The following is a 27,611-nucleotide window of genomic DNA, read 5'->3' on the forward strand; positions in this document are numbered from 1 at the left end:
TTTTGGTTCAGAACCAAAAGCCGATGCAGAATCGGCTTTAGGTTTATCTTGCACTGCGTTTACACGCTGTCAAAGCTCACGGTGCAGAATCGGCTCGCGTTTCAAAAACCTGAAATGATCCGCGCACCAACAGTACACGTCATAACAACGCTGGCTCCGTGCGCTTACAAGTACGTCATAAAGGTAAAGTAAATGTAATGCGCGTCAATTGCCGGTGCAGAATCGGCTTTCTGTTTACACGTAAAAAAAAAAAACGATTTTGCATCGGCTCGCGGTTCTGAAACTACTACTTTGGTGGTGCAAAATTGCCGATTCTGCACCGAGAGCCGATGCAAGTTAATCGTGTTTACACTTAACAAAAAAGCCAATTCTGCATCGGCTCGCGGTTCTGAACCGCGAGCCGATGCAGCGTGTAAACACGGTAAATATGAATAGAAAACGCATGCCGATGCGTGTGGACTTGATGTTTACAAAAATTGTGGTCGTTCGCGTTGCCATGAATGAATCAGCACCTTCAAATTGCCGGTACTCTTATATTGGCCTTAGGCTAAGATCTATTATCTAGATCCAATTCTTAAACACTTATCAAATTGCCATTAGTGACAGGGGGAAAAATGCTAGGCTAGGCTAGGCTATGGCTAGCCTAAAGGCTAGCGCATTAACTTTATCTCAAATCTGGACCTGTCTATATGCCTGCGGCGGACTAATGCCATGGTTAACTTAGCATTTGTTAATTCCGAACTTTACGTTTACTTACGTTAGACCAATGAGCTTGGTCGCCTTGGTGTAATAGGTCTTGTCTGTATATAGAACTAGACACCGTTCGCACTACTTTCCCCAAATTAGTTTAGTGAAAACTAGTTTAGTGGAAACTAAAGTTTCACTTGTAGTGAGAACGGTCGAAGCGATCTTGGAAGCGATTTTCCAAACCGGTTCAGAAAACCACCTCGCGATGTAGTTTTCAAGATCGTTTTGTCTCGTTAAACTGGTTTTAGCGTTAGTGAGGACATAACCGTTCTCCGGTTTCGAATTTCGCGCGAAACGTGTCCTCCCACTGAGAGCGTTTCCATAGCAACAAGATTGCTTTACGTAAAGTGATTTTGAAAACCACTTTCGTGTGATCAAGTGGGAACGCTAGCAAAGCGATCTTCCTTCCAAACTGGTTTCCTGAATCGGTTTCCAGTAAACTAGTTTTAGAAAGCGTAATGAGAACGGCCTCCTGGATCTAGTAACATAATTGCCGATTTGGAGCACGGGAAATTAAAAACTTTATAATTGGTAAAGAAAATACAGATCGATCTATTATATGTTGTTGATCAAGAAGGGGATCGAGATCGAGAGTTTACTCTGCGATTGCAATAGTATATGCAGAGCCGTGCGTTAATGTTCTTTTTTTTGGTAATTCATGTTTTATCGATCCTTTTCATCAAAATATACATAACAAAACATTCATGATATAATAATAATAGATGCAATTTATAAGGCGCCAAATCCATTAAAAATATAATGCTCAAGGCGCACGGTGAAAAAGTGAAAAGAGTGAGAAAAAATAGCATATATAGAGGTGAAAAATAATATTGGTTAATCATGTGTATGCAGCATTGTACAAGTATGTTTTCAGTTTTTTTTTAAATAATTCTACAGACTTGGTGTCACGGATAACAAGAGGAAGAGAGTTCCAGAGTGAAGGACCCGCATGTATGAAAGCCCTATCCCCCCATTTTGATTTACATTTGGGAACAAACAGAAATCCTGAGTTTTGGGACCGTAAAGATCGAGAAGGGGTATATCTATTAATGAGAGTGATATTGTACTGTGGAGCGGTGCCGTGAACTTAGTGATAAACAAGCAAAAGAATTTTGAATATTACCCGATCACTAATTTGCAACCAGTGCAGATCTTTAAGTACAGGGGTGATGTGGCTTGATTTGGTACTCAATGATATTATACGAGCAGCAGCATTCTGAAGTTTCTGTAAACATGTTATTTGCGATTTGGGAAGGTTGAACAGTAGGGCATTGCCAAAATCAAGTCTAGATGATATTAAAGCATGTACAATCTTCTCTGTGGCACTACGGGTCAGGTATTTACGTATGAAACCAAGATTACGTAACTGGTAACGGACAGATTTGCAAACATGTTGAATATGAGAAGACATAGTCATGCTTGAATCGAGGAACACACCAAGATTACGACAAGCTTGAGATACGGCAATATTATGACCTGCAATGTTAATAGATGTAACAGTTATTTTAGACAACTGACTCTTCGAACCAAACAATAAGAATTCACATTTAGCAAAGTTTAACTTCAAAGAATGTGAACTTAACCAAGTATAAACATCTCTTACACATCTTTCAAGATTGTAAATCGCGCCAGCGGCTGAATGGGGCTTGAAGGATACAAAAATCTGGATATCGTCTGCGTAAATATGATAATGCAGAGAGTAATTCCTGAAAACGTTTTTCAGTCCTATCAGGTATAATGAGAAGAGGACCGGCCCGCCAACAGAGCCTTGCGGAACACCACATGTCAGAGGTAAAAACTCAGAAGAACAGCCATTGATCATGACTGCTTGTGAATGACATGACAAATATGACCTGAACCACTCTAAGGCTCTACCTTTTACTCCGAGAGATTTAAGAGAATTCAACAAAACATTATGGTTAACAGTGTCGAAGGCAGAAGACAGATCGAGGAGTATCATGGCAGTTACCTTTCCCACATCCATTTCATGGAGAATGGAACTAGATACATTAAGAAGGAGGGTCTCTACACTGTGGTGGGGACGGTAGGCAGATTGAAATGGGTCGAGTAGGTTATTTTCAAGACAGTAGTCTGTTAATCTAGCAAAAACTATTCTTTCAAGCAATTTAAACAAAAATGGAAGGTTGGAGACAGGGCGATAGTTAGACAGAATTTCTGGATCAAGATTAGGTTTTTTAAGTACAGGAATGATGTGGGCAGTTTTCAGCACAGAAGGAACATGAGCATGATCAATACTTAGGTTTACAATCTGAGAAAAAATATATGCAAAAGATGAAGAACAATCTTTAATAAGAATGGTGTTGATCGGGTCGAGTAGACATGACTTGGCAGGAAGTCTACGGAGTAGTTTGTGAACTTCATCTTGCGTGGTTGGTTGAATCGTCTCAAACGATGATGCTGTAAGAGGATCATGTAATGACTCATCAGGAGTAAGGGAGTCACATATAGAATGAACCTTGGAGTGGAAGAAGTTGATAAAGCGTTGTGCCATCTCTTCACTGTCGACATGTGAAGGAAGAGGAGAACACTGCTTCCGGTTCAGGAGAAAATTAGCTGTTGAAAAGAGTTTCTTGGCGTCATCACCGCAGTCCGTGATTAACTTGGTGTAGTACGCACGCTTGGATTCTTCCACTAGATGCTTCACGAGATTGCGTTGTGCCGAGTACGTCAGACGATCAGACTGAAATTTGCCGTTACACCGCCATCTACGCTCAAGTTGCCTACGTTTTCGTTTAGCATCAGTGATCTCAGGAGTGTACCGTGGACTGTCAACCCTATTCTTGATCTTACGGGTCCTAGCAGGAGCATGGCTGTCAAGAAGAGAAGATAGAATCGAGTTGTAATTGCTCACTGCAGTGTCGACATTCTGTAACAAGGAAGGTATAATGTCACTCTCAGCAACGTCTTTCGCGAAGGCTTCCCGGTCAACATATTTGATGTTACGCGATGTACATACTCTGTCAAGCCGTGGGGCCTTGGGAAGTCGAAGGAAGCATGTAACCGCATAATGATCTGATATACCTGGAACAACTCGAGGTGATGATATCTGCAACCTGTCCGAGCTCCGCACAAGAACAACATCTAAGATGTGACCATGATCATGTGTGGGTGATGTAACCAGCTGAGTCAGACCATAACTGTTGATGACGTCAAGAAACCGGACAGTATAAAGAGATGAAAGATTGTCAAGATGAATGTTCAGGTCACCCGTTATCACAAGTGGATAAGGGCGGAACATCCTCTCATCTAGGAGTGAAGAAAAGTCCTCCAGAAACTGTGAAAATCCTTGAAATCCAGGTGGTCGGTAGATCATGATGACCTCGAGCTTGACCTGACCATTATATATTGTTCCCGACATCAGTTCGAAGGTGTTGAAATGACCTGGGTCATTGATGTCAACGTGGAGACTGTCCCTGTACAAAAAAGCAACTCCACCTCCACGCCTTGAAGCCCTGGGGCGATGCTTGAATGTGTATCCACATGGTAAAAGATCAGCTATGACAGCATCATCTGATGAAGTCAACCACGTTTCACAAAGACATGAAAAATCAAAAAATCAAAATAATGGATCACATATAAAAGTTCAGATGACGTTGGCATATAAAATAACATGTCTAACATACAAAATAGTATAAAATAAGAAAACATATATGTTTGTTTACAACAACACAAAAAAATCAGGCACTTGGCCTATAGAAAAAAAAAATAAACATAACAAAAACAGCCTTCTACTTTATCACCTCTTTAAAGTATTCAAAATGATAGCCCACTTGCCAACATGTTTTTCTAATTTGCATTTCCTTTGTGCTATGGTATGTTCAACAGTTTCAAATGATAAAAGAAAGTTACAAAAATGGGGGAGAGTAGGTTTTGTTTCGTCACATCGACATCTAAAAATATATTGTTTACCTGACAGGAGCAGAAAGTTCAATATAAATATATTTCTGGGAATTTGGGGCTTACAGATACCAAAAAGAACATATCTTTCTGAGAGGAAATCAGGAAGATCTAGTGTAGCAAAAATTGTACCAACATTATTCCAAAATTGGTTAACGACATGGCAAGAATAAAAAAGATGCACTAGAGTTTCTGGTGATACTTTACAATATGTGCAAAGTGTATCAGTTACCTTGTTAATACGGAATGATCAAACCTTGGTAGGAATCAAATTATTAATAATCTTGAACTGTAAAGCTCGAAGTCTCGTATCTATAGTAGTACGTAGAGGCAGTTTTAAGAGTTCTCTTACTTCTTCTTGTTGAAATCCATAAGTGTCTTTTAAACGTGTAAATATATTCGAAATTGATGGGTTATTTTCCTTCATAAAAAATGTGTAAAAATATACTTTCGTACACCCGTTACTTCTCTAGTGATGCCATCAATAGTTAAAGTTGGAATCAATGAAATGTTGTCGACAATGGGATGACAGTTTTGAGATAGAAAAAATACTTTCCAGTTTGATGGCATAAACATGTAACAGTCAAGAGGCAAAAAGTATTCAACAAATGTTAAGCCTTTATTTTTGGCATCTTTCCATCTTAATGGTCTGCCATACTCATCCAGCATATGTGACACTTTAACAAAACCTTTGTTTTTTATCTCTGGCTTATAAAAAGATGTTCCATTTTGTAATATGCATCTATTATTCCATAGTATTTGATAACATATATTTATGTTTTTTTGAAATACTGTGCTCAAACTAACCATGACATCTTTATACCATTCAGGAATTGTCAGGTTTAAAATATTAAGATCATAATTACAATGGAATATAAAGTCACCACCTACATTTTGAAGCAGTGTCAACAGGATAATCTTCCATCCCTTTGAATTGGATATAAAAACTTGTTGTATCCACTTGACTTTTTGCACTTGTAGAAGAGATTTTAAGCATATCATTTTGAGCCCCCCATCTTCATATGCCTACTGCTTAACAAGTATCTCCCTTTTGATCCTGTCAGGGCCGTTCCAAATGAACCCAAAAAACTAACTTATGAACCCAAAAAACTAACTTATTAACTTCTTTTATATATTAATCTGGGATTTTTGACAAACTTGCAAGGTAAAGTAATTGCGAAAAGGCAAAGGTTTTGACAATTTGTATTTTGCCTATTAAAGATAAATGACGAGATTTCCATAAATTCAACTGTACTTTAATTTTATCAAGTGTTCTTTGCAATTGTAAAGAAAAAACATTGGGTGAATAAGCTACATCTACCCCAAGAACTGTCAAAGACTTCTCAAACTGGATATTCTCTAGTGAATGTTGATTATCTTTACAGGCTCCTATCCACATTGCCTTTGTTTTGAAAATATTGATAGAGAGTGATGATTCGGAAATTCTGAAGTGTATACAAAAGGCTAATGCGTTAATGTTCTGCTCACTGTGCCTGACGTTAGAATGCGTTCCATGCTGATCAGTGTAGATCAGAGTCTATCAAGTTTTAGAGACTACACTAGATCTAAGATAAATTTATTTAGATCTAGGACTAGTTCTGTATACTAGACCTATTAGAAGCTACTAAGGTAATTGGTCTAACCTAATTGAACGTAAAGTTCGGAATTAATCAGTTCGAAGTTAACCATGACATTAGTCGGTATGAGGCATTAGACAGGCCCAGAATTGAGATAAAGTTAATGCGCTAGCCTAAGCTAGCCTGCTAGCCCTATAGCCTAGCATTTTGTCTTGTCATTAATGGCAGTTTGATAAGTGTTTAAGATGATTGGATCTAGATATAGATCTAAGCCTATAAGGCCTATATGTAACAAATATAAGGCTACCGGTAATTTGAGGGTGCTAGCTGATTCATTCGTGGCAACGTGAACGCTCACGACGACCACTGACAATTAATTTTGTAAAGATATGCAGCCGGCCCGTACCCCCCCCCCCCCTTTGAGAGGCACAATTAAAATTTGTACTGTAAAATTGCCGTTAAAACAGAAGTGTGCCCCCCTTTTTTTGTCAAATATTTGTCGTGGACCAAATGTCCTCATTTTAGGTTGAAAACCCTTTTTTTTTGGGGGGGGGGGGGGGGCTTTTCAAATTTTTCCTCGGGAAAATGTGCCCCCCCTTGGAAAATCCTGGATCCGCCCCTGGACCAAGTATATATCTTTCAAGTCCATATCTAGCTAAGTCGAGTCGCGTCGGGATATTCCTGCCAGTGCAGTGTTGCCAGCATGATTCGCGCAGTACGCGCACCGAGGTGACCAGGGAAGTTTTGGCACGTTCAGACCAGAATATGACGGTCTTGGCTCTGGCGTCAGCTTGAGTAGATTTGATAGGGACAGCGAAATAAAGCAGAGGAACGGTAACACAAATGTCAACAATCTATGTATTTTTATTGCTATGCAAACTACAAGAATCATGATTACCCTTGTCTTACATTTTTTATATGCAAAAATACTTAAATAATATTATATTTAGCCGTGAACCAGAATAGCCCGGTGGTTAAGTCGCTGCCAGGAAAGCAGTAGATGGCAGGTTTGAATCTCACTGGTTCCAATTTTTTCTGACTTATGATTTTCTTTACAGATCAAGCATGCGATCTTAAATACATAGGAGTAATGCCAAAAATTTGTTTACAAATTGAATAATATTATTTAGCATATTTTCTTGGAGGTTTCATTATCCATAAAACATATTAAAATTGAACAAACGAAAAATATCAACCCCACAATCTTCTAAAAAAGTGCTGTGGGAGAAAATGGTCACAAAATCTGAGCGAAGTGGTCCCTCCTAACAGCAACACTGCCGTGTATTGCGCCCTCTACGTTCGTTGGTGTTAATAATCCAACTGCTGAATGTTTACCCCCCCCCCGGGTCACTCTGCACACGGACTGCTGCCCATCCATTAAAATTATTTACCTGTGCTTTTTGCCATTGCTTCAGGTTGCGAAGTTGTCGTCGTGGGCTTGGTAGTAATTGTCAGTTCCTCCGTTGTTGGATTTGTTGCTGTGACTTATAAAAACATAACAATAAAACTATCTATTTAAGTACTAATAATTGAAAGAGGTCGGATTTACACTATTTTTAACGAGAATTTAGAGAAACATGGCTCCCCTCTTAAATTTCCAAAGTATACAGAGTCTTCCTTAGTCGACGCAAGACAAAATTAAGTTAATAATGTGACACTTTGGTTATATCTTAATTCTAGGGCTTGCTCGCTTATATCATAATGTGATAAATTAATATCTGGGAACCTCGAAAGAGCCATTTCAATATATAAAACAAATTCAGTTCTTTTACTAAAATATATAATCTAATTAGCCAAAGAATGATAATAACTCTATGAAATACTCGTCTGGTAACATGAAACACATAGTTAAGCCATACCTTCTATCGGTCCCCCTCCATAAAGCTCCATTCGTAAGGCAATGTTACTATGCCATGTAACAGCTTGTAGGCGAACGTAACGGCAAATCCTACCTTCAGGCAACCGATTAAACACTTCAGTGTTTTGGTCATTGTTGGCAGGGAATATCTGGAAAAGAAGAAATGGATTAAGTAAAATAGGACAACGTTTTGTTTAAAGAGCAAACTATAGCAGAACGTTAACCAGTACCATAAACACGATAAATGTCTAATTTTACCTTAATAATGTGCGAAGCTAAACGTAATTCGCATTACATTTTTTCAAATGTCATGAACGTTTCTAAGTCAGTCATGTATACCGAAGTGTATAAAGGTTGAGTATTAATGCGTATAATCTGTGCATTTCATTTAATACAGGTATTTTGAATGCACCATAAATGTCTCAAATAACATCATACTTGTACGTACTTTGTCAGAGCTAGGGTTGACAGGGTCTTTCACTGTATTGAATATTAGACCATCCATGCTACAGGAAACGATGTAGCTAGTTGTCCACTGAGCGTAATCTTGACGACCTTGTGTTGCCACTCCGGTGATGCGGTACGTAGCTAACAGATCAACCTGAGAATTGAATGTCGTTTATGGAACGAGATAAAACTGTTAACCTTTCCTTTGTAGTAACATTTGTAAATATATTGAATTGCTTCCATGATCTCGCAATCTCTTAACAAAAAATGCATTAGGATAGAAATAACGAGCCTACACTGCACGGGCACGATTGACCGATAACTTTTTTTCCCATCTTACCTATCAAATATGGTAGTTTTAATCGCAACTGAAAAACCTAGTGATAAATATAAATTATCAGACAAACCTGAATCCACTGGTCGGCATTACTTGCTCGAGCAACCCAGGCTCCGGCTCCATTTGAATCCGCTATTAGGTTTAGCCGCCCCCTCGAAGGGGCATGGTTTGCGTTATATTCACTAGAAGCTGTAAAGCTTGAATCTGGAATGACCCCACTCTCCAGCCCTAACGGATTCCCGGCGAGACCTGTTGAGACAGAAACAAATTAAGCTGTTGCCTACAGCATGTCTTGTGAGGATTTTTCATTGACCTACAATTATTGGTAGGATTTTGTAAAAGGGCATATTTTATGATACCGACAACGGCGTTGGTGTCATATCCACACCCTCAACATGTTCAATTCAGCTACTGAATGGTTACCCGGTAGGATATAAAATTCATGATCCGCGAAATGGTTTTGAAAGTGGAAAGCTGACCAGGCAAAAATGAAAATCAGATGGAAATTTTTTTATTTTCGTTACGGAACAGAACGCAGGAGCAGGGCTGAAACCATCTTCACTTTTGAAATTTTCAAGCTTCATGAATAAGCCAAATATTGGTGTTTGGCCATCTGATTAATGTGATTTACCTGCACTTGTTGTCATTGCTTTAGGTTGTAACGTTGTCGTGGTGGGCCTGTTCGTCGTTGTCACTTCCTCCGTTGTTGTGACTTATAAAAACAGTAACAAAAGGTCAAGTTAATTCAGGTATTGATATTTTAACGAGGTGGAGTTTACACTGTTTTGTTTTAGGACTGGAAGAAATGTAGTTCCCCTCTTAAATTTCCAACGTATACCTTGCCGATGGTGAAACAACCGGTTCTTTATTAGGACGCATTGAATACAGGTTCTCTCTAATTTAGTTGACGCAAGATGAAATTTCGTTATTAATTTTCCACACAGTTGAGATTATCTAAAAATTCTAGGGCTTGGTCGCTTATATCATAATGTGTCAAATATCATTTCGTTACTAATCCGAATCCGGACGATCGAAAGACCCTTTCAATATATAAAACAAACAAATGCAGTTTTATTAATACACTATATAATCTCATTAGCCATATAAAATCTGTCTGAAATATTCGTCTGGTAACATGAAAGACATAGTTAGGCCATACCTTCTTTCGGTCCTTCTCCATAAAGCTCCATTCGTAAGGCAATGTTACCATGCCATGTAACAGGTTGTAGGCGAACGCAACGGCAAACCTTATCTTCAGGCAACGGGTTAAACACTTCAGTGTTTTGGTCAATGTTGGCAGGGAAAGTCTGAAAAAAAAAAAATGGACTTAGAAAAACAATACAAAGTGTTTTTTATAAGCAAAATGTAGCGAAACGTTTACCAGTTTACAATTGAATGTCTAATTTTACCTCAATAATGTGCAAAGCAAACCGTAATTCGTATTACATTTTTACAAATGTCATGAACGTTTTTAAGTTAGATGATTACAGTCAATTGCAAATTTATATGTATATCAAAGTGTATAAAGGTCGAGTATTAATGCGTATATTCTATATACATGTATTTCATTTAATACAGGTAATCATTATTTTGAATGCACCATATGATAAATGTCTCCAATAACATCATACTTGTGCGTACTTTGTCAGAGCTAGGGTTGACAGGGTCTTTCACTGTATTGAATATTAGACCATCCATGCTACAGGAAACGATGTAGCTAGTTGTCCACTGAGCGTAATCTTGACGACCTTGTGTTGCCACTCCGGTGATGCGGTACGTAGCTAACAGATCAACCTGAGAATTGAATGTCGTTTATGGAACGAGATAAAACTGTTAACCTTTCCTTTGTAGTAACATTTGTAAATATATTGAATTGCTTCCATGATCTCGCAATCTCTTAACAAAAAATGCATTAGGATAGAAATAACGAGCCTACACTGCACGGGCACGATTGACCGATAACTTTTTTTCCCATCGTACCTATCAAATATGGTAGTTTTAATCGCAACTGAAAAACCTAGTGATAAATATAAATTATCAGACGAACCTGAATCCACTGGTCGGCATTACTTGCTCGAGCAACCCAGGCTCCGGCTCCATTTGAATCCGCTATTATGTTTAGCCGCCCCCTCGAAGGGGCATGGTTTGCGTTGTATTCACTAGAAGCTGTAAAGCTTGAATCTGGAATGACCCCACTCTCCAGCCCTAACGGATTCCCGGCAAGACCTGTTGAGACAGAAAAAAATTAAGCTGTTGCCTACAGCATGTCTTGTGAGGATTTTTCATTGACCTACAATTATTGGTAGGATTTTGTAAAAGGGCATATTTTATGATACCGACAACGGCGTTGGTGTCAAATCCACACCCTCAACACGGTTAATTCAGCTACTGAATGGTTACCCGGTAGGATATATAATTCATGATCAGCGAAATGGTTTTGAAAGTGGGAAGCTGAACAGGCAAAAAATGAAAATCAGATGGAAACTTTTACATTTTGGTTACGGAACAGAACGCAGGGAAGGGGGCTGAAACCATCTTCAATTTTGAAATTTTCAAGCTTCAGTCATAAATAAGCCAAATATTGGTGTTTGGCCCTCTGATTAATGTGATTTACCTGTGCTTGTTGTCATTGCTTCATGTTGTAACGTTGTCGTGGTGGGCCTGTTCGTCGTTGTCACTTCCTCCGTTGTTGTGACTTATAAAAACAGTAACAATAGATCAAGTGATTTCAGGTATTGATAATTTAACGAGGTGGAGTTTACACCGTTTTGTTTTAGGACTGAAAGAAGTACAGTTCCCCTCTTAAATTAAGAACGTATACCTTGCCCATGGTGAAACAACTGGTTCTTTATTAGGACGCATTGAATAAAGGTTCTCTCTAAGTTTGTACATGCAAGAAAACAAAATCGTTTTAATTTGGCACACAGGTGAGGTTATTCAAAAATTATAAGGCTTGCTCGCTTATATCATAATGTGACAAATGTCATTTTGTTACTAATCCGAATCCGGGCGATCGAAATACCCTTTAATAAATATATAGAGCAAACAAATGCAGTTCTATTAATAAACTATATTATTTCATTAGCCAAATAATAATCTCTCTGAAATATTCGTCTGGTAACATGAAAGACATTGTTAAGCCATACTTTCTATCGGTCCTTCTCCATAAAGCTCAATTCGTAAGGCAATGTTACCATGCCATGTAACAGGTTGTAGGCGAACGTAACGGCAAATCTTATCTTCATGCAACGGGTTAAATACCTCAGTGTTTTGGTCAATGTTGGCAGGGAATGTCTGAAAAAGGAGAAATGGACTAAGAAAAATAAGACAAAGTATTTTTTATGTGCAAAATATAGCGGAACGTTTACCAGTTTACCAAGAAATGTCTAATTTTACCTCGATAATGTGCAAAGCAAACAGTAATTCGTTTTTATATTTACATCGAGGTGTATAAAGGTCGAGTATTAATGCGTATATTCTATATATTTTATTTAATACAGGCAATCAGTATTTTGAATGCACCATAAATGTCTCCAATAACATCATACTTGTACGTACTTTGTCAGAGCTAGGGTTGACAGGGTCTTTCACTGTATTGAATATTAGACCATCCATGCTACAGGAAACGATGTAGCTAGTTGTCCACTGAGCGTAATCTTGACGACCTTGTGTTGCCACTCCGGTGAGGCGGTACGTAGCTAACAGATCAACCTGAGAATTGAAGGTCGTTTATGAAAATAAATTTCAAACTTGTTAATCTTTTCATTTGTCAGGGGCGGATCCAGCTTTCGTCAGTAGGGGGGGGGGGGGCGCAACTTTTTCATCTAATTTTCCCCCATCCATTGAAGTGGATGTGGATCGCACTTGATAAGTGATGCGAGCGCGAGCTAATATTTTATTTAAAAATATTTTGACCTAGGATCGGGACATTTGAAGGACATTTTTTCATCATATGAAAATTATGAGTATCTTCATATTCTTCTTCCTTAACGCGATTATTAACGATATTAAGGCCTGAAAACTGAAAATTTTAAGCAATTGTTTGATTATGAATCGGATGCATTGGTCAATATATTTTTAACAATTAATGCGAGCGCAAATCGCGATCCGAAATTTTTGATAAACTGTCTTGAAAAGGGGGTTTTAATCAGACCTGAATGACACTCATTCAATGAACAAGAATATGCCTGACAGTGGTATAACAGGAGGCAGGCTGCCCCCCTGGCGGATTTCAACGGAAAATATAAAAAAACGGAAAAAGGAGAAAAGGGAGGAAGAAAGAAAGGGGAAGAGGAAAGGAGGGGGAAAAAAGGAAAAAAGTGAAAGGAATTAAAAAAAAGATAAAAAATTGAAAAACGGAACGGAAGCGCGAAAAGGAACGAAAAAAAGAACATATGAGAAAGAACAAATGAAGAGTTTGTTCCAAATAATAATAATAATATTCCGCATTTATATAGCGCTTAATACATCGAAACGACGTCTCTAAGCGCTTTACAAACATATTATTACCCCGGTCATCGGATCCTTGCATGCCCGCATACAATGTATGCACTTAAATAACCGTATAGTGGATTTAGCTCCTTTTGGAACAAATCTGTTTTGGATTTAGCTCCTTTTGGAACAAAACTCAAATTTGCAATTAATTTTTACCAACCTTTCAAAAAAAAAATTTGCGATATGTTGCATTTGATTCCCACGTCTAAGATACATATATTTCTATCAAAAAAACAATTTTGGTCAAAAGTGGATTTAGCCCCTCTTGGAATCAAGCTCTTCACATCATTCCAAAATAGGCCTACTTATACATATAATGATTAGTAAGAAAGAGAAGTAAATTAAAAAATGACAAAATAGCAAACAAAATAAGGAAATTAAGGTAGAATATAAAATTTAATAACACGACCGGGCTTGAAAAAAAGGAACGGGAAGAAAGATGGACTGCATATAACATTAAGCTTGCTAAATATTATGCAATAATGGTCACAATCAGGACAAAATCATTGACGTAACTACGGGGGCATGGGACATTTTTCTTTTGGGGGGGGGGCAGCCGAGGGGGGGGGGGCACGTGCCCCCCCCCCTACTCGGCTGGTCCCCCCATAAAAGGAACAAAAAAGAAAAACGGGGATAAGGAGAAAAAAGAGGGAGAAATAAAAAAAACGTTGGAAAAAAAATTATTCATTATAATGTTATATTATGTTATAATAATGTTAGGTTATATAAGAAACTTTTTTTTCATAATTTTATGAAACATAATTTGCTCGGGCCCTATGTCTTCATTTTTCCTGGTGCTCGCATAGTCTGTTTAACGTGATATATTATCCTGTTGTACTAAAACCTTCCGTTTTTTAAGTCAATATACACCAAGTATATTTCCTCACACTTCGAGTCATTATTGTTTTATGTAGTGACATATGCTTCTTTTTCATGACTACTTTATTGCCCCATTTTAAAGTCTTAATATAAAACATTTCCTGTCCGTGCTTACATTTGCATTAGTGGATTGGTGAGATATGTCTGCTCTCTATGGATTCCTAAAATCAGTCCTTAAATAACTCTTTTTCTGATCTGAATGTCAAAAATTTTCAGTTCGCATCATTTGGTTAGTGAAATACGTATGATCTTTGTAAATTCTACAAACAAGCCTTAAAATGCCCCTTTTCAGATCTGAATTTCCAAAAATTTCAGCTCGCGCTTCACGCTCGCATTGTTTGTTTAGCAAGACAGTTACGTATCATGATTACAAAAATTGCTTATAATGTCCCTTTTTAGGTCTGAATATCATTTTTTTTAATCAGTGAGATACATATCCGTTTAATGGCACTGTCCTTAAAATCTAAGTATCTCAAAATTTTGCTCCCCCCCATGCCATGACCCACGGTACGCCACTGGCTTGAAATATCCTCCTGTTATTCGTTATATGCCCTACCTAGGTAAAGCTTTACGCTGACAAAAAATAGAAGGCAACGTAATGAAATGAATGGAAAACAAGGAAATATGTTATTTGCTGAATATAATGTAAAAATCTATTAAATAATTAGAATTTCCTTTCGAAAGGCAATTTTTTCGGGCTCGCTTCGCTCGCTTGCAACTTTTTACAAATTTTCCCACTTTGCTATGTTGTGACCCCTCAAAATATTCGTTTCATTGCGCAACTACGTTGAATTGATGTGTTGTGTAGGAGATATAATACTGTATATATCTGCGATTTGATTAAAAATAGCGGCAATCTGTAAAGTTTAAAATGGCTTTGACATGTTTGATATCAAGAGGCTCCGGGGGCTCCGCCCTGGAACCAACCCGAATAGCACTGTCGGTTTTGCCATGGCCCCCAAAAGTTCTACAACCAAAAAAAAAAGGAGGAAAGAATAGCAAAGGAAACGTGCAAGATGATGTTATGGTCTATTTGCTGAATATAATGTCAGAAATGTCTCAAAGTTAGATTCTTATGAAAGAGTTTATTTTTTTCGCTCTCGCTTCGCTCACTCGGGACTTTTATTACGCAGCTTTTTGGCCCATACGCCATACTGTGCTCCTCTTTTTTTTTACTCTTCACGCACCGCCGCATAAATCTTCGTGCAAATTTTTTTAATAAAAATCCTGTTCACAGTGGCGAACAGACAAAAAAAAACAAGGAAAGAAAAAGAAAGAGAGATGGGTTGAAGGGTTAAAAATTATATAATTTTCTAAATACTATGTCAAAATCTGTCACAAGCTTTGTTTCTGTAATAGAAATTCCAGAAGTTTTGCTAACTCGCCTCGCTCGCTCACAACTTTTTCTGGGGGAATAAATTCTGCCCGATACGCCATATCTGGCTCCCTCAAATATTTGGCCTCATTACACCACTGCCTGTTCATACCATGATTATGACCGGGATTTTTTTTGCTCTTGCCCCCCCCCCCGGCCACCGACCCCTGATGCCTGAAAATGGATATTTTGAGAACTTTATGGAATACACGAAGACAAGAGGTACTTGGCAAATCAAATAATGCGAGCGCGCAACGCGAGCTAAAATGTTGATATTTAGACCTTACAGAGCACATGAAAAAAAAATTAAAAAAAATAATGAAAGCTCGATATCCGAGCTCAAATATGTTTTGTATATTGACTACGAAACCTGATATTTTAAGCTACATGTCAGCCTATTGAGCAAGATATTAATCTCATCGAACAGGCAATGCGAGCGCGAAGAGCGAGCTAAAATTTTAGATGAAAGATTTTTAAAATATTATTTTCCAAGTCTTTCCCTCACCTTATTTTATTCACTCGGGTTCCTCTTATTTTTTTTCTCTCCTTTTTTCCTTTCCCCCCTTTTTTATACTTCTTTTCTGTCCCCCTTTGTTCTTTTTTTTGCATCGCCAATAGGGGGCGGGCCCTCCCCCCCCCCTGGATCCACCTATGCTTGATAGAAACATTATTTTGTAAATATGTTGAATCGGTTGCATGATTTCGCAATCTCTTAACAAAAAATTGTATTAGGAAAAAAAAAGAGCCTGCCCTCCACGGGCACGATTGTCCGATAACATCATATCTGATTGATACACGTCTGACAAAACTCAAATACACACACACACATACACACACACTCTTTTCTTTTCATCTTACTGACCAAATATTATTGCAACTGAAAATCATAGGGAATAAAGATACATCATTAAACAAACCTGAATCCACTGATCGGCATTCGTTACTCCAACAACCCAGGCTCCAGCTCTGTTTGGAACTCCTACCAGATTTAACCGCCCCCTCCAAGGGGCATGGTTTTGGTTATATTCACTAGAAGCTGTGAAGCTTGAATCTGGAAGAACCCCACTCTCCAGCCCTAACGGATTCCCGGCGAGACCTGTTCAGACCGAAAAAAATGAAGCTCTACAACATATTATGTGTGGGTTCATGTTCAATCCAGCTACTGAATGGTTACACGGTAGGATATAAACGTCAGGGGCCGCGAAATGGTTTTGAAAGGGCCGGTGGGGGGTCTGGCCACCCAACAAACCATAATGAGATGGTAATTTTTACGTTTCTGTAAGCGGTTTCGGAAACTGAAGCAACCCCCCCCCCCAGTTTTACTTCAGTTTAAAGTTATTGTAGGTAGTCAGGAGCGTCACGAGGCCTTTTCCTGTGGGGATGTGGAGGCCCTGATTACCGACAAATTTCGGTACTGATTACCGACGACCACGAGCCATGGTAGAGTTCCTCATTATTCTCAGTCACGTTTTATTTTGGCATCCCAGTGGCAGATCTAGCTTCCATGAATAGGAGGGGCGGAAAAATATTTTCATTCTGATTTCCCCCGTCGCCCTGCCAATTTCCCTTTTTTTTTAGGGGTAAGTCCTAATTCCATTTTAATTCTTAGAAACAATATAAGGTATTTTATGTGGACTGAATATAAATTACCATGCGAGCGCGAAGCCCGAGCTCATATTTTTTGATATTGTATATATTTAGACCTGGCAAGTGAGCATTTTGAGCAACTTTTGTAATCATCAACTAGATGCGTATCTAACTAAACAATCCAAGCGAGCGCGAAGCGCGAGGTGAAATTTTTAACCCCATGGCCTGCAAAAAAGACCTGCTAAGAGTGATCCATGAATAGAACACATATCTTACCATTCAGAAATGCAAGAGCGAAGCTCAATTGTAACCATGAAGAGGATGGATGTATTTACCAAAAACAAATAGACCTGAAAACGAGATTTAGACCTTAAAACGGTACTTTCTAATCCATCGGTACAGAGAGCTCCAACATTCGCATTGCGAAAAAAATAACTATTCAATAACGTTGCAATTTTACATTTATTTGACATTTGACAAAGATAATGGAACTCAAAGACAGACCAACAACAAGGCACATGCGAAGCAGTTGGAACAGCCCTACGTGACCCGATAGACGTCAGCAGTCCAACAGCCGTGTGCTTGCGTAACAGACGATTTATCAACAGAATAACTTGGAAACAAATTCATATTGGAATAAATGGAACTAATGTAAAAACAGAACAATTATTAAACCACATTATAATTTTGATAAAATTCATGATCTTCCATGGTAGAGAAAAGGGGTTACCTCCAAATGTAAAGGAAATTAGAGATAGATTAATTTAAAATAGAAAAGAAGAGAAACGGCTTGCAACCGAAAGGGGAACTTTGGCATTTCATTTAAGAAAATGGGAGCACTTTGACGAATCAGCCTCACAGTCTTCAACCACTTAGTAGGTTTTTTTTTTTTTTTTTTTTTTTTTTAATTCTTTATTCGTCGTTTATGAGGGTTGGGGGGTTTTAAGCGTAGCTAAGGTTTTTTTTAAGTTGTGTGTATGTTTGTTTGTTTGTTTGTTCTTTTTTTTAAATATAACTTCCTCATTAATCAGTTTGATTGAAGAGTATAACGAGGGAGAAAAAAGAATGTTGCATAACTTGAGTTTTATATACAGATTATAAGTGTATTTCCGTAATTCAGCTATGTTGTACCCGGATTCTGTTCTGTATTAATCCCTTTCGTTATAAGTTTAAATTTGAAATTCATATATATTCCTTTTCTCACTATGTTAAAAGGTTCATGCGTAAACTTGAAACAATTATGTTAATGATGTCATGTTTATATTTATTTTTTACATGTGATATGAGGAAGAAATAAAATATGATTAAAAAAAAATAAAAAATCTCAGAATCCGCATCTTAATAGTCACACAGAAACAGAGGTTTACCCATTCAATACCTCATCCCTTCTCTCTCTGATTGTCTCCTTCCTTTTGTTTTCCTTTTATTTTCATTTTGCTTTCCTCTTTCTCTCTGCCCCTTACTTTTTTTCTTTCTTTTTCTCTTTCTCTTCTTTCCCTTTTCTTTCTTTTTTCTTTTTGCCCCTTTTCTTCCTTGCTTCCAAGACGGCAGCGCAGATTTACCGGCGATATCCAAAGTAGTTTAGCGACCGCCCTGTAGGTAGTCCAGGATTATGAGCATGATTTGCGACTGGAATAATTTCTCAGCTAGTCACGCTAGTGGACGATGCGCATGCATTATGTGATTGAATGACTGATTGAATCCGAAAAATATTGTAATAGTCAAAGTACCATCTCCTCTTTACGTACAATAGAGTTGTAGTCTAGTCGGAAATGGGGGTTCTCGTGCACGCACCATCATGATATATTTTCAACTAAATTTTTGTATTACCTGACGTGTCTAGTTAATGAATCTTGATGCTTCCTTTCCTTTAGAAAATAAAAATCGATTGCAATCGTTTTCTGGTCAGTCCAGTTAATATTCTTTTGGAAAAATTGCAAATTTATGCCAAAATTTTCATGTTTTTTGTCAAAAATTTGCATGTGCATAGATATCTTTCTATTTTATCATAAATATCAACATCTAAGGCCCCAATTGAGGCAAAAATGCGTTTCTGCTATGCAGTAAAGCCACTTTTATTGTTTTGAAACCATTTGGCGAGGAAAGAATAGGCTTTCTCGATCAGCTACATATAAAGATGTGCTGGCACATCGAAGTCTACCCCCCTCAGGTCGTTGCCGAATTCACCCACCCATTTTACGTATTTCGCCTATTTATGGGAAAATTTGCCAATTTGGATCCCCATTGAGGCTAAAAGGTGTTTCTGCTATACAGTGCGTCCCAGAAAAAGCGAAACCGAGATTAAGCGATGATTTATCATAACTTAATCACAAATACAATAGACAAATGACCTACCAATGTAAAGCTTAGAATCTCCTCTTTCATCTGATTAGATTATTCCTCATTCACGTATGAGTGAGCAAAAACAATTTGAAGAAATGATACCAAAAACTCATTTGGCGGGGGATATCTGAATTTCAAAAAAAAAATCACATGCCTAAAAAGTTTAATATCTGCTATTTTATTTGATACCTTAATCACAAAAAATGGTCAAGAAGTAAAACAGTTATGTTCCCTCGAAACAATGCTTGTATTTCCATAATTTCATTAAATAAACGTGTTTTCACCGGTCCCCCACATAAGCTATCGCATGGTTAACAAAAGACTTAATGCATGGCTGATCGTCAACAAAACGGAGTGTCAAGTGAGTTTGAACGCTAGCCTGTAGAACCTCTTCATTTTATGAAATTATTGAAATTCAAGCCTTATTTCAAATAACCAGAACTTTGTTATTTCTTGACCATTTTCTGTAATTGAGGTATCAAATTAAAGAGCAGATATTGAACTTGTTAAAAATGTGGTTTTCCATTTGAAACCCAGATACAGACCGCCAAATGACTCGTTGGTATCCCCTCTTCAAATTGTTTTTGCTCACTCATGCCTGAATGAGAAGTAATCTCAGTAATTTCAGATGAAAGAGGAGATTCTAAGCTGTACAATGGTAGGTCATTTGTCTATTGTATTTGTGATTAAGTTATGATAAATCATTGGTAAATCTCGGTTTCGTTTTTTGTGGGAAGCACTGTATAGCAAGTCACTTTCATTGTCTTAAAATCACTTGGAGACGAAGTGCCGCGAAGGACCTGGTGAAGCCAACATCCCATTTCCGCCATCTCTTGCCAACCAGAGACTCGAATATTCGATCAACAAGGCATTCTCGACCATACACACTACCCAGATTCAGGACAAATAGATTAAGAGACAGTGCAATCCCACATCTTGTAAATCTATTGAATAATCTATAATAATTTACACACCCAACTGAATGTTTCCACCATGTCCACTGGCTGTTTTGTCTATTGTAACGTACATTTGATATTCATATTTTGTTTATTTTGATTTATACATAAGTAAATACAAGCACTTATTTTCAAGAACTCATCTCTTTTATAAATGCTCTTTTTATTAAACTACTCAGGCACTTCTTTTTTTTTAATCCAAATACTCCTTTATGACAAAATATTATTTCATTATTACAAATCATACCTACCTGGATAATTTCATACTTGTTTCTTACATAAACAGTACTTGAATGTCAAAACAATGCTAAATAATGTTTTTCAAGCTGTCATTTTCCGTAATTGTTGAACTGTTCTGAATTACATTAGTAGCAGTGACTTAGAAACATGTATCCCAATGTAATTTGATTCTTCCTTAGTTTTCCATTTGTTGCATTATGATTACTATTACCGATAATTTTTTTTCCATCTTTGTTAAATACCCAACCTCTTTAACTTTGTTCCTGTCTCCCTCTCTTCCTCTTATTTCATTCTGTCTTTCGTTCCAACATGTTTTCACTACATCTACTTTATTTTATCTCTGAGGCTTTCTTTTCATATTCTGGGTATTTCAATTAATTTCATATATGTATAATTATTTTGTAGAACAATTTCATTTGGATATTTGCCTATTTTATTCCAATTTGTATATTTTTAAAATGTCTGTATATACCATTTGTAAACTGAATGTAATTCAGCCTTTGGCTGCTATTTTCAGTGAATATTGAAATAAATAAACCATTCAATAATAATAATAAAGAGTAAGTTTGTCTCTATCAGCTATAAAGAAGTGCTGGCACAACAAAGCCTACTCCCTCAGAGGGCTACCGAAGTCACAAACCCTATTCCGTATTTTGCCTATTTATGGGAAAATCTACCAGTTCGGAGCCCCCATTGAGACAAAAAGTCATTTTTTTTTTTATAGCAAAGTCACTTATTTTCTTGAAACCACCTGGAGAGGAAAGAGCAAGATTCCCATCTACCTTATTTCTGTACTACATAGTAATGCATTACGATGTGTGGAATTGTAAAAAAAAATGCCTCTTTCTCCCAATGCGCTAAACTTTGATATACGAGACACTCTCCACATACTCTCCACATACAAATTAATGTGGTTTCCCGATGCAGCAGAAATTACAATTTACTCCAATAGGGATACCAAAAGACGATATTTCCGAATATAAGTCAAATACGAAAAGGGGTGAGGTATCTTTTAACAGGTTCCTGTGAAGTTATATTTTGAACAAATATCTCGTCAATCATTTTGCAGGAGATCAATATAAATAAAAGCTGCTTTACTACACAATATAAGCGCCCCTTTTCCAGATTGAGGCTCCATTATAAGGAAAGGGTGGGGGTAAATTCCACAAGCTTTCGTACAGGCGGTGGGCTTTAATGTGCCAGAAAATATTTCAATAGAACTAGACTATAGGTTATTTTGTAAAGCCTTATAATGCGCAAAATCATTGTAGGTGCAATGCTCGCAAAGATGTCGAATGTTCAAAAATTTGCCACTTAAGGACGTTCCACAGTTAAAGTGAAATCCATGTCATTTTCACCAAACTTTGCACATAGATACTTTAGAACCTTAATATTCGAAATATGCAAAAATTAACATGGGTCTATGTGCTTGATTTTTTGCTATAGAGCTTCAAAATTCACCCAAATTGATGTTCTTAAGAATTGCGCATTCAAAAGAATTTGGCATTTTTAGACCGCCCAAGATTACTACAATGAGTTTAAACCTCTATTACTCAGTCAAAATACATGAAAAAATCATCAAATTTCGAAAGAGAGTTAATAATTGTATCGTTAAAATGGAGAATCTATTTATAGTGCTATTGTTTGCAATTTTAAGTTTAACAGCACTGTCAGTTCTAAAAAATTGCGTAAAAAATAACAAAATCCCAATCTAAAAAATGTGAAATTTCAGTAACAAACTACAAACGTACAATAAATGCTGCACTTTATTCAAAATCCATGTCATTTTCACCAAAATTTGCAGAGTTGTAGAAGAAGGTATACCTTAGAGGTACAAACATTAAAAAATAGGGGTTCATGTGCTTGTTTTTAAACTATCAGCATTTTTATTAGAGCAAATGTGCTTTCTAAAACACAAAAAATGCGCCGAATGCTTTGTATCTATATGAAGAAAAAATCAAAACCACTCTACCATTTATACAAACTCGGGGTAATATTCGTTATTCTTGGCAGCACTGCAGAGTAAAGTATTTTGAAATTGTAGAGAACATTTTTTTTAATGGTCCATGGAATAATTCCATTTTTTAGCTTCATGAAATAACGCATCGGATCTGCAATTAAAGTGCAGAAGATGAGAAAAATCAGCTCATACCCGCAGCTAATTAATCACCTGCTCATCCATTGTGACGTCAGCGCGCAGAGTGTAAACTATGCGCAGATCATAATGCGCACAAACATAACTGTGGAACGTCCTTAAGACATTACATTTATACCGGTTAGGCAACACTACTATAATTACATGAATTAGGCTCTCAGTAAATCATTTGATAACGACCCGCTTATGTTTTTTTTTAGGAATTGAAAGATATAAACGAGTTTATAATTAATTTTGCGGGCACGGTGTTTTAAACTGTTTTCTTTATTAAAACTAGAGGGTCGAATTCGAACAAGCTTGTGGAGTATAATTACTGGAGTATCCGTTTAGGCTATGTACATAAGCGATACAATCAACACTGTCAAAAAGTGCTTTTGCATTCCTCGAGTATACTTTAGAATAACATGATCCGCCTGTACGCTATACAGTGCGTCCCAGAAAAAAGGAAACCGGGATTTCCATGTCTTTTTCTTCAAAGGCAAACGAATTATTATATTTCATTTTTCCAATTCAATTATTCCTCTTTATTTTGATACCTAATATGTGACGAACACTTGTTGCACCTCAAACTGTCGCCCCTGGACAAATTGTTGCCCCGCGACAATTTGTCCAAAATTTGACACCACAAAATCACCCCTGCACAAATGGTTGCCTTGCGACAATTTGTGTTGCACGTGCCGGTCTTGTGCCTATAGATGTCAATATAACTTATGCTGAGTTACTTTGAGGGGCCCAATGCGTCGGCAAAAAGAAACCTAGAACCACAAATTGTCGCCCATTACACTGTAGGGACCCTTCCTACATTAAGCTTTACGTTCAATCACTGGCGTACTGGCGCGGGATGGGGGGGGGGGGTGGTCTTGGTTCCACACCCAAGAGGAAATGAAATAAATTATAGGAGACAACGTACACTGCAAAAACTCCGGTGTTGATTTAACACCAGCCCGGAATCTATATTTGTCCACACCAGATAAGTGTTGAAACAACACCAGTTTGGAATCAAACCGATGCTGTTTTAATACTAATTGGTGTTGTATAAACACCTTTCTGGTGTTAGACCAAAACGAAACTGGTGTTGTTTAACATTTCTCTGGTGTGGACATATATAGATTCCGGGCTGGTGTTAAATCAACACCGGAGTTTTTGCAGTGTACTATAATAAAATTAATGGAAACAAAGAAATGTCTTATTTGCTGAGTATAATGGACAAATCTATCACATAATTAAAATTTAATTTCAATAGGAAATGTTTTTCCAGCTCGCTTTGCTCGCTGGCGGCTTTTTACAAATTTTCCCACATATCTATGTTTTGCCCCTTCAAAATATTTGGTTCAACTGGGTTGAATAAATGTGTTGTGTAAAAGCTATATTCTGTATATACCCGCGATTTGATTAAAAATAGCGGCAATCTGCGAGGCTTAAATGGCTTTGATATCAAGAAGTTTCGGGGGCTCCGCCCTGGAACCCAACCGCATAGCACTGCCGTATATGAGTATGGAAGGGTTGGACCATGGTCCCCAAAAGCTCTACAACCAAGTAAAAAAGGAAAGAAAAGCAAAGGAAAATGTAGGATATGATTTTATTTACTGAATATAATGTCAAAAAATATATCAAACTTAGATTCTTGTGAAAATGTGACTTTTTTCTTGCTCGCTTCGCTCGCTCGGACTTATATTAAGCAGCTTTTTAGCACAGGCACCATACTGCGCCCCTCGTTTTTTACTCTTCACGCTACTACCGCAAAGAAACCTGTTTACAGTGGCGTACAAACCACAAAAAAGGAATGGAAAGAGAGAAGAGTGAAATATATTATTATCTGGTTATCGTGTCAAAATATATCACAAAATTTGATTTTTGTATTAAAAATGTCAAAAATTTTGCTCGCTCGCTTCGTGCATGCATCATTTGTATACCAACACGAAATGTCCCATAGAGTCTGTTTTGTTTTTACCTTATGCATATGGGCAACGGTGACGATTTTCATGTTTCGAAACAAGAAAAAATAATATTGAGTAAATGGTGGAAAAGACGTGACAGAAGTGAAACAAAGTTCAAATTCTTCTCTATCTACATGATCGACTAAATCGCTTCATTGTCTTGCTCTCCAAAGAAGACATGGCTACATTTCTGACGATGGTCATTTTTTTTTCTAATGGAAAGCACTACCTTCCCGATTGCAAGTACGTAAGTGAATAAAATACAATGGAAGAAAAAATGATCTCAAGTATTTTGAAATTATAATTTTAATCTATTCATGGGCTCAATATAATTGAGCACGATTTGATGATTTTCTATCACCGGAAACTAATAAAAGAAAGTACAAAATACTTTTTGGTATATAACCTTTAACCTTGAATTTTATAACGATCACATGCTCGTTTGGTTTAGTTTTATTTACCAAATAAAAAAAATATATAGGTAAATTGTACAAATATGAACTACGGATGATATCAAGATACGGATGGATCACTCTATTCAGAGCCATTGATATAATGGTTCTATTCTTCCTAAAGGTTCAGAAAGGTTCAATGAACGTACAGGCTAAATAACAAATGTATAACATTAATTGATAATAATTGTATACGATGTAATGGCATAATGTCAACATCGGGATTTGATTACGTTTAATCAATATAAAATTATACCAGCAGAAACAGTATAAGGTTACAAGTGCGATATTAAAGAGGCCATGACAAATGGAAATCTCGAACATTATTTATAAATAATGGCCAACTATGGAAAATTATTTATAAATAAAGAAGTATAAAATGTAATCATTATTAAATAATGATTATTTATAAATAATAAGAATAATGGCGCGCTCGACAATTTTCATTTATAAATAATGTAGTAGACGTTTTCATTATTTAACAAATAATTATTATTTATAAATAATGGGAAACTCAACAAATTATTTATGAATAAAGAAATGTGCACTGGCATTATTAATAAATAATTATTATTCACAAATAATAGAAAACTCGACAAAGTTATGAATAATAGAAAACCGAAAATCATTATTTATAAAAAAATGAAAATTGAATCAAAATTATTTATAAATAAAGAAGTATGCAATGTCATTATTTATAAATAATTTGGGGATAAGATATTATTATTCATAAATAATGAAGTATGTAGTGTCATTATTTATAAATAATGAAAAACAAAAATTCATTATTTATAAATAATGAAAAACAAATAATGGAATGTCGAACTATTATTATTTTCAAATAACGAATAATTAGAAATGTTATTTTTTATAATAGTAATTATTTACAAATAAATTGTAAATTATATATAAATAAGTGTTATTATATAATAAATAATGATTATATAACAAATAATTGTTCTATATAATATTGATATAAACGGCGCCCCAGTGATCCAGAATTGATAGTTGGACACGGTGAGCCTACCTTTTCTTAAAATGTGGTGACAATCACCCACCCCCCTTAATAAAGTACAAAAAATAATAATAATAATAATAGTAGTAGTAGTAGTAGTAGAAGTAGTAGTAGTAATAATAATGATAACAATGATAATAATAATAAATAAAAATATTAATGAAAATAAAAGTAAAGGCAATCTGGTCATCACCAAAAGTCTAAGAAATGCAAACATTATTTTGAAAAAGTCATCTGGCCACAGGGACAGGGAGGGGGCAATTTTTAAAACAGGTTTTCCAGTTATCCCAATCTTAACGTCTTGTTATCCAAGAGATGGGGCTCATCCCCATGGTTACTGTTTTCTGTACTCACCATATACTCCTCTCACCCAACAGAGATCGACGATTATCAAGAGTAGAAATGTTGAGTGCAACTCCATTGCAACAACTCCTTCTCAGACATACGCAAGGCTAGTCTAAACAGTAATGTCACGAGATACATGTAACGTAAATAATTTATGAATGTTTACGTCTAGGAACTAATACATATTCAAACAGTAGCCGGTTTTCATGTCTTTAAAGATGCAAATTATATACCGGAATAATTAACAGTACGGCAAACATCTGTATGTTATATGATCAGATTTATTAAAAGACATGGTATCGTCGATCGGGGTTCATGGGGGGGGGGGGGGTGACTGACACAGATACGGCTCTCTGTGAGGGAGTTATATAGCTGCTCAAGCCAAGCACCAGCTGAAATGTTGATATACCAGCTTTTTATATGGGTTAGCAGCACTTAACTGGAAATACGTGGAAGTCGTGTTCACCCAAGCAAAACATCGCCGGCGAACTCGATAAGTCACGTGACCGCCGCCATTTTGCTAGGTCAATTGTTCGAGAACGCGCCGTAAAAGAAAGTAATGAACTAAATGTATGATATTGATGATTCACCTTCGACAAAATGCCGTCTTGTGTTGCAGTTAATTGCACAAATTCATTGATTTGTTGTCACTGCTTGCTTGCTATTTAAAAAATAATTCTTAGCCATTGCCAATCCAATGTGTGTGTATGGGTGCAATTTATTAACTCAGGAATGTTCTTGCTACTTCAGCTTCCCTTTTTTCATTTAGGCAATTGAAAGTATGTGGAAGTTGCGATATGTTTTCTCTATAAATATAAAATTAATACTGATGTACTTCGTGTGGCAAAGTGTATTTTAATGTCATTAAGCCAATCATGTACAAACATATTTCTATATGCACAATGGGACCTGGTAGTTTATGTAGTTTAAAAAAGGGGGTTGAAATATT

At 36.7% G+C, this 27,611-nt stretch overlaps 1 protein-coding gene across 3 annotated transcripts in view; it reads right to left on the reverse strand.

The window, feature by feature from the left end:
• Nucleotides 1-27,080, reverse strand: part of LOC129282576 (uncharacterized) — a 39,769-nt gene extending 12,689 nt beyond the window's left edge. The window contains exons 1-13 of one of the 3 annotated variants that reach the window (XR_010296587.1): nt 26,672-26,924; nt 16,550-16,728; nt 12,443-12,595; nt 12,031-12,178; nt 11,499-11,579; nt 10,932-11,110; nt 10,526-10,678; nt 10,044-10,191; nt 9,516-9,596; nt 8,955-9,133; nt 8,549-8,701; nt 8,102-8,249; nt 7,634-7,726 (exon numbers count right to left, since the gene is read on the reverse strand). Coding sequence is in view for 2 of the 3 variants with exons in the window: in XM_064113824.1 (XP_063969894.1) it covers nt 7,634-7,726; nt 8,102-8,249; nt 8,549-8,701; nt 8,955-9,133; nt 9,516-9,596; nt 10,044-10,191; nt 10,526-10,678; nt 10,932-11,110; nt 11,499-11,579; nt 12,031-12,178; nt 12,443-12,595; nt 16,550-16,728; nt 26,672-26,738 (1,762 nt within the window). In the remaining variant the exon portion in view is untranslated. Of the gene's footprint in view, nt 1-7,633; nt 7,727-8,101; nt 8,250-8,548; nt 8,702-8,954; nt 9,134-9,515; nt 9,597-10,043; nt 10,192-10,525; nt 10,679-10,931; nt 11,111-11,498; nt 11,580-12,030; nt 12,179-12,442; nt 12,596-16,549; nt 16,729-26,671 lie in introns of all 3 variants that reach the window. The other 2 variants (XM_064113824.1, XM_064113831.1) reach the window with 2 other exon arrangements.
• Nucleotides 27,081-27,611: the final 531 nt, after the last annotated feature.

This window comes from Lytechinus pictus, chromosome 2 (genome assembly GCF_037042905.1).
Source record: "Lytechinus pictus isolate F3 Inbred chromosome 2, Lp3.0, whole genome shotgun sequence".
Lineage (NCBI taxonomy): Eukaryota > Metazoa > Echinodermata > Echinoidea > Temnopleuroida > Toxopneustidae > Lytechinus > Lytechinus pictus.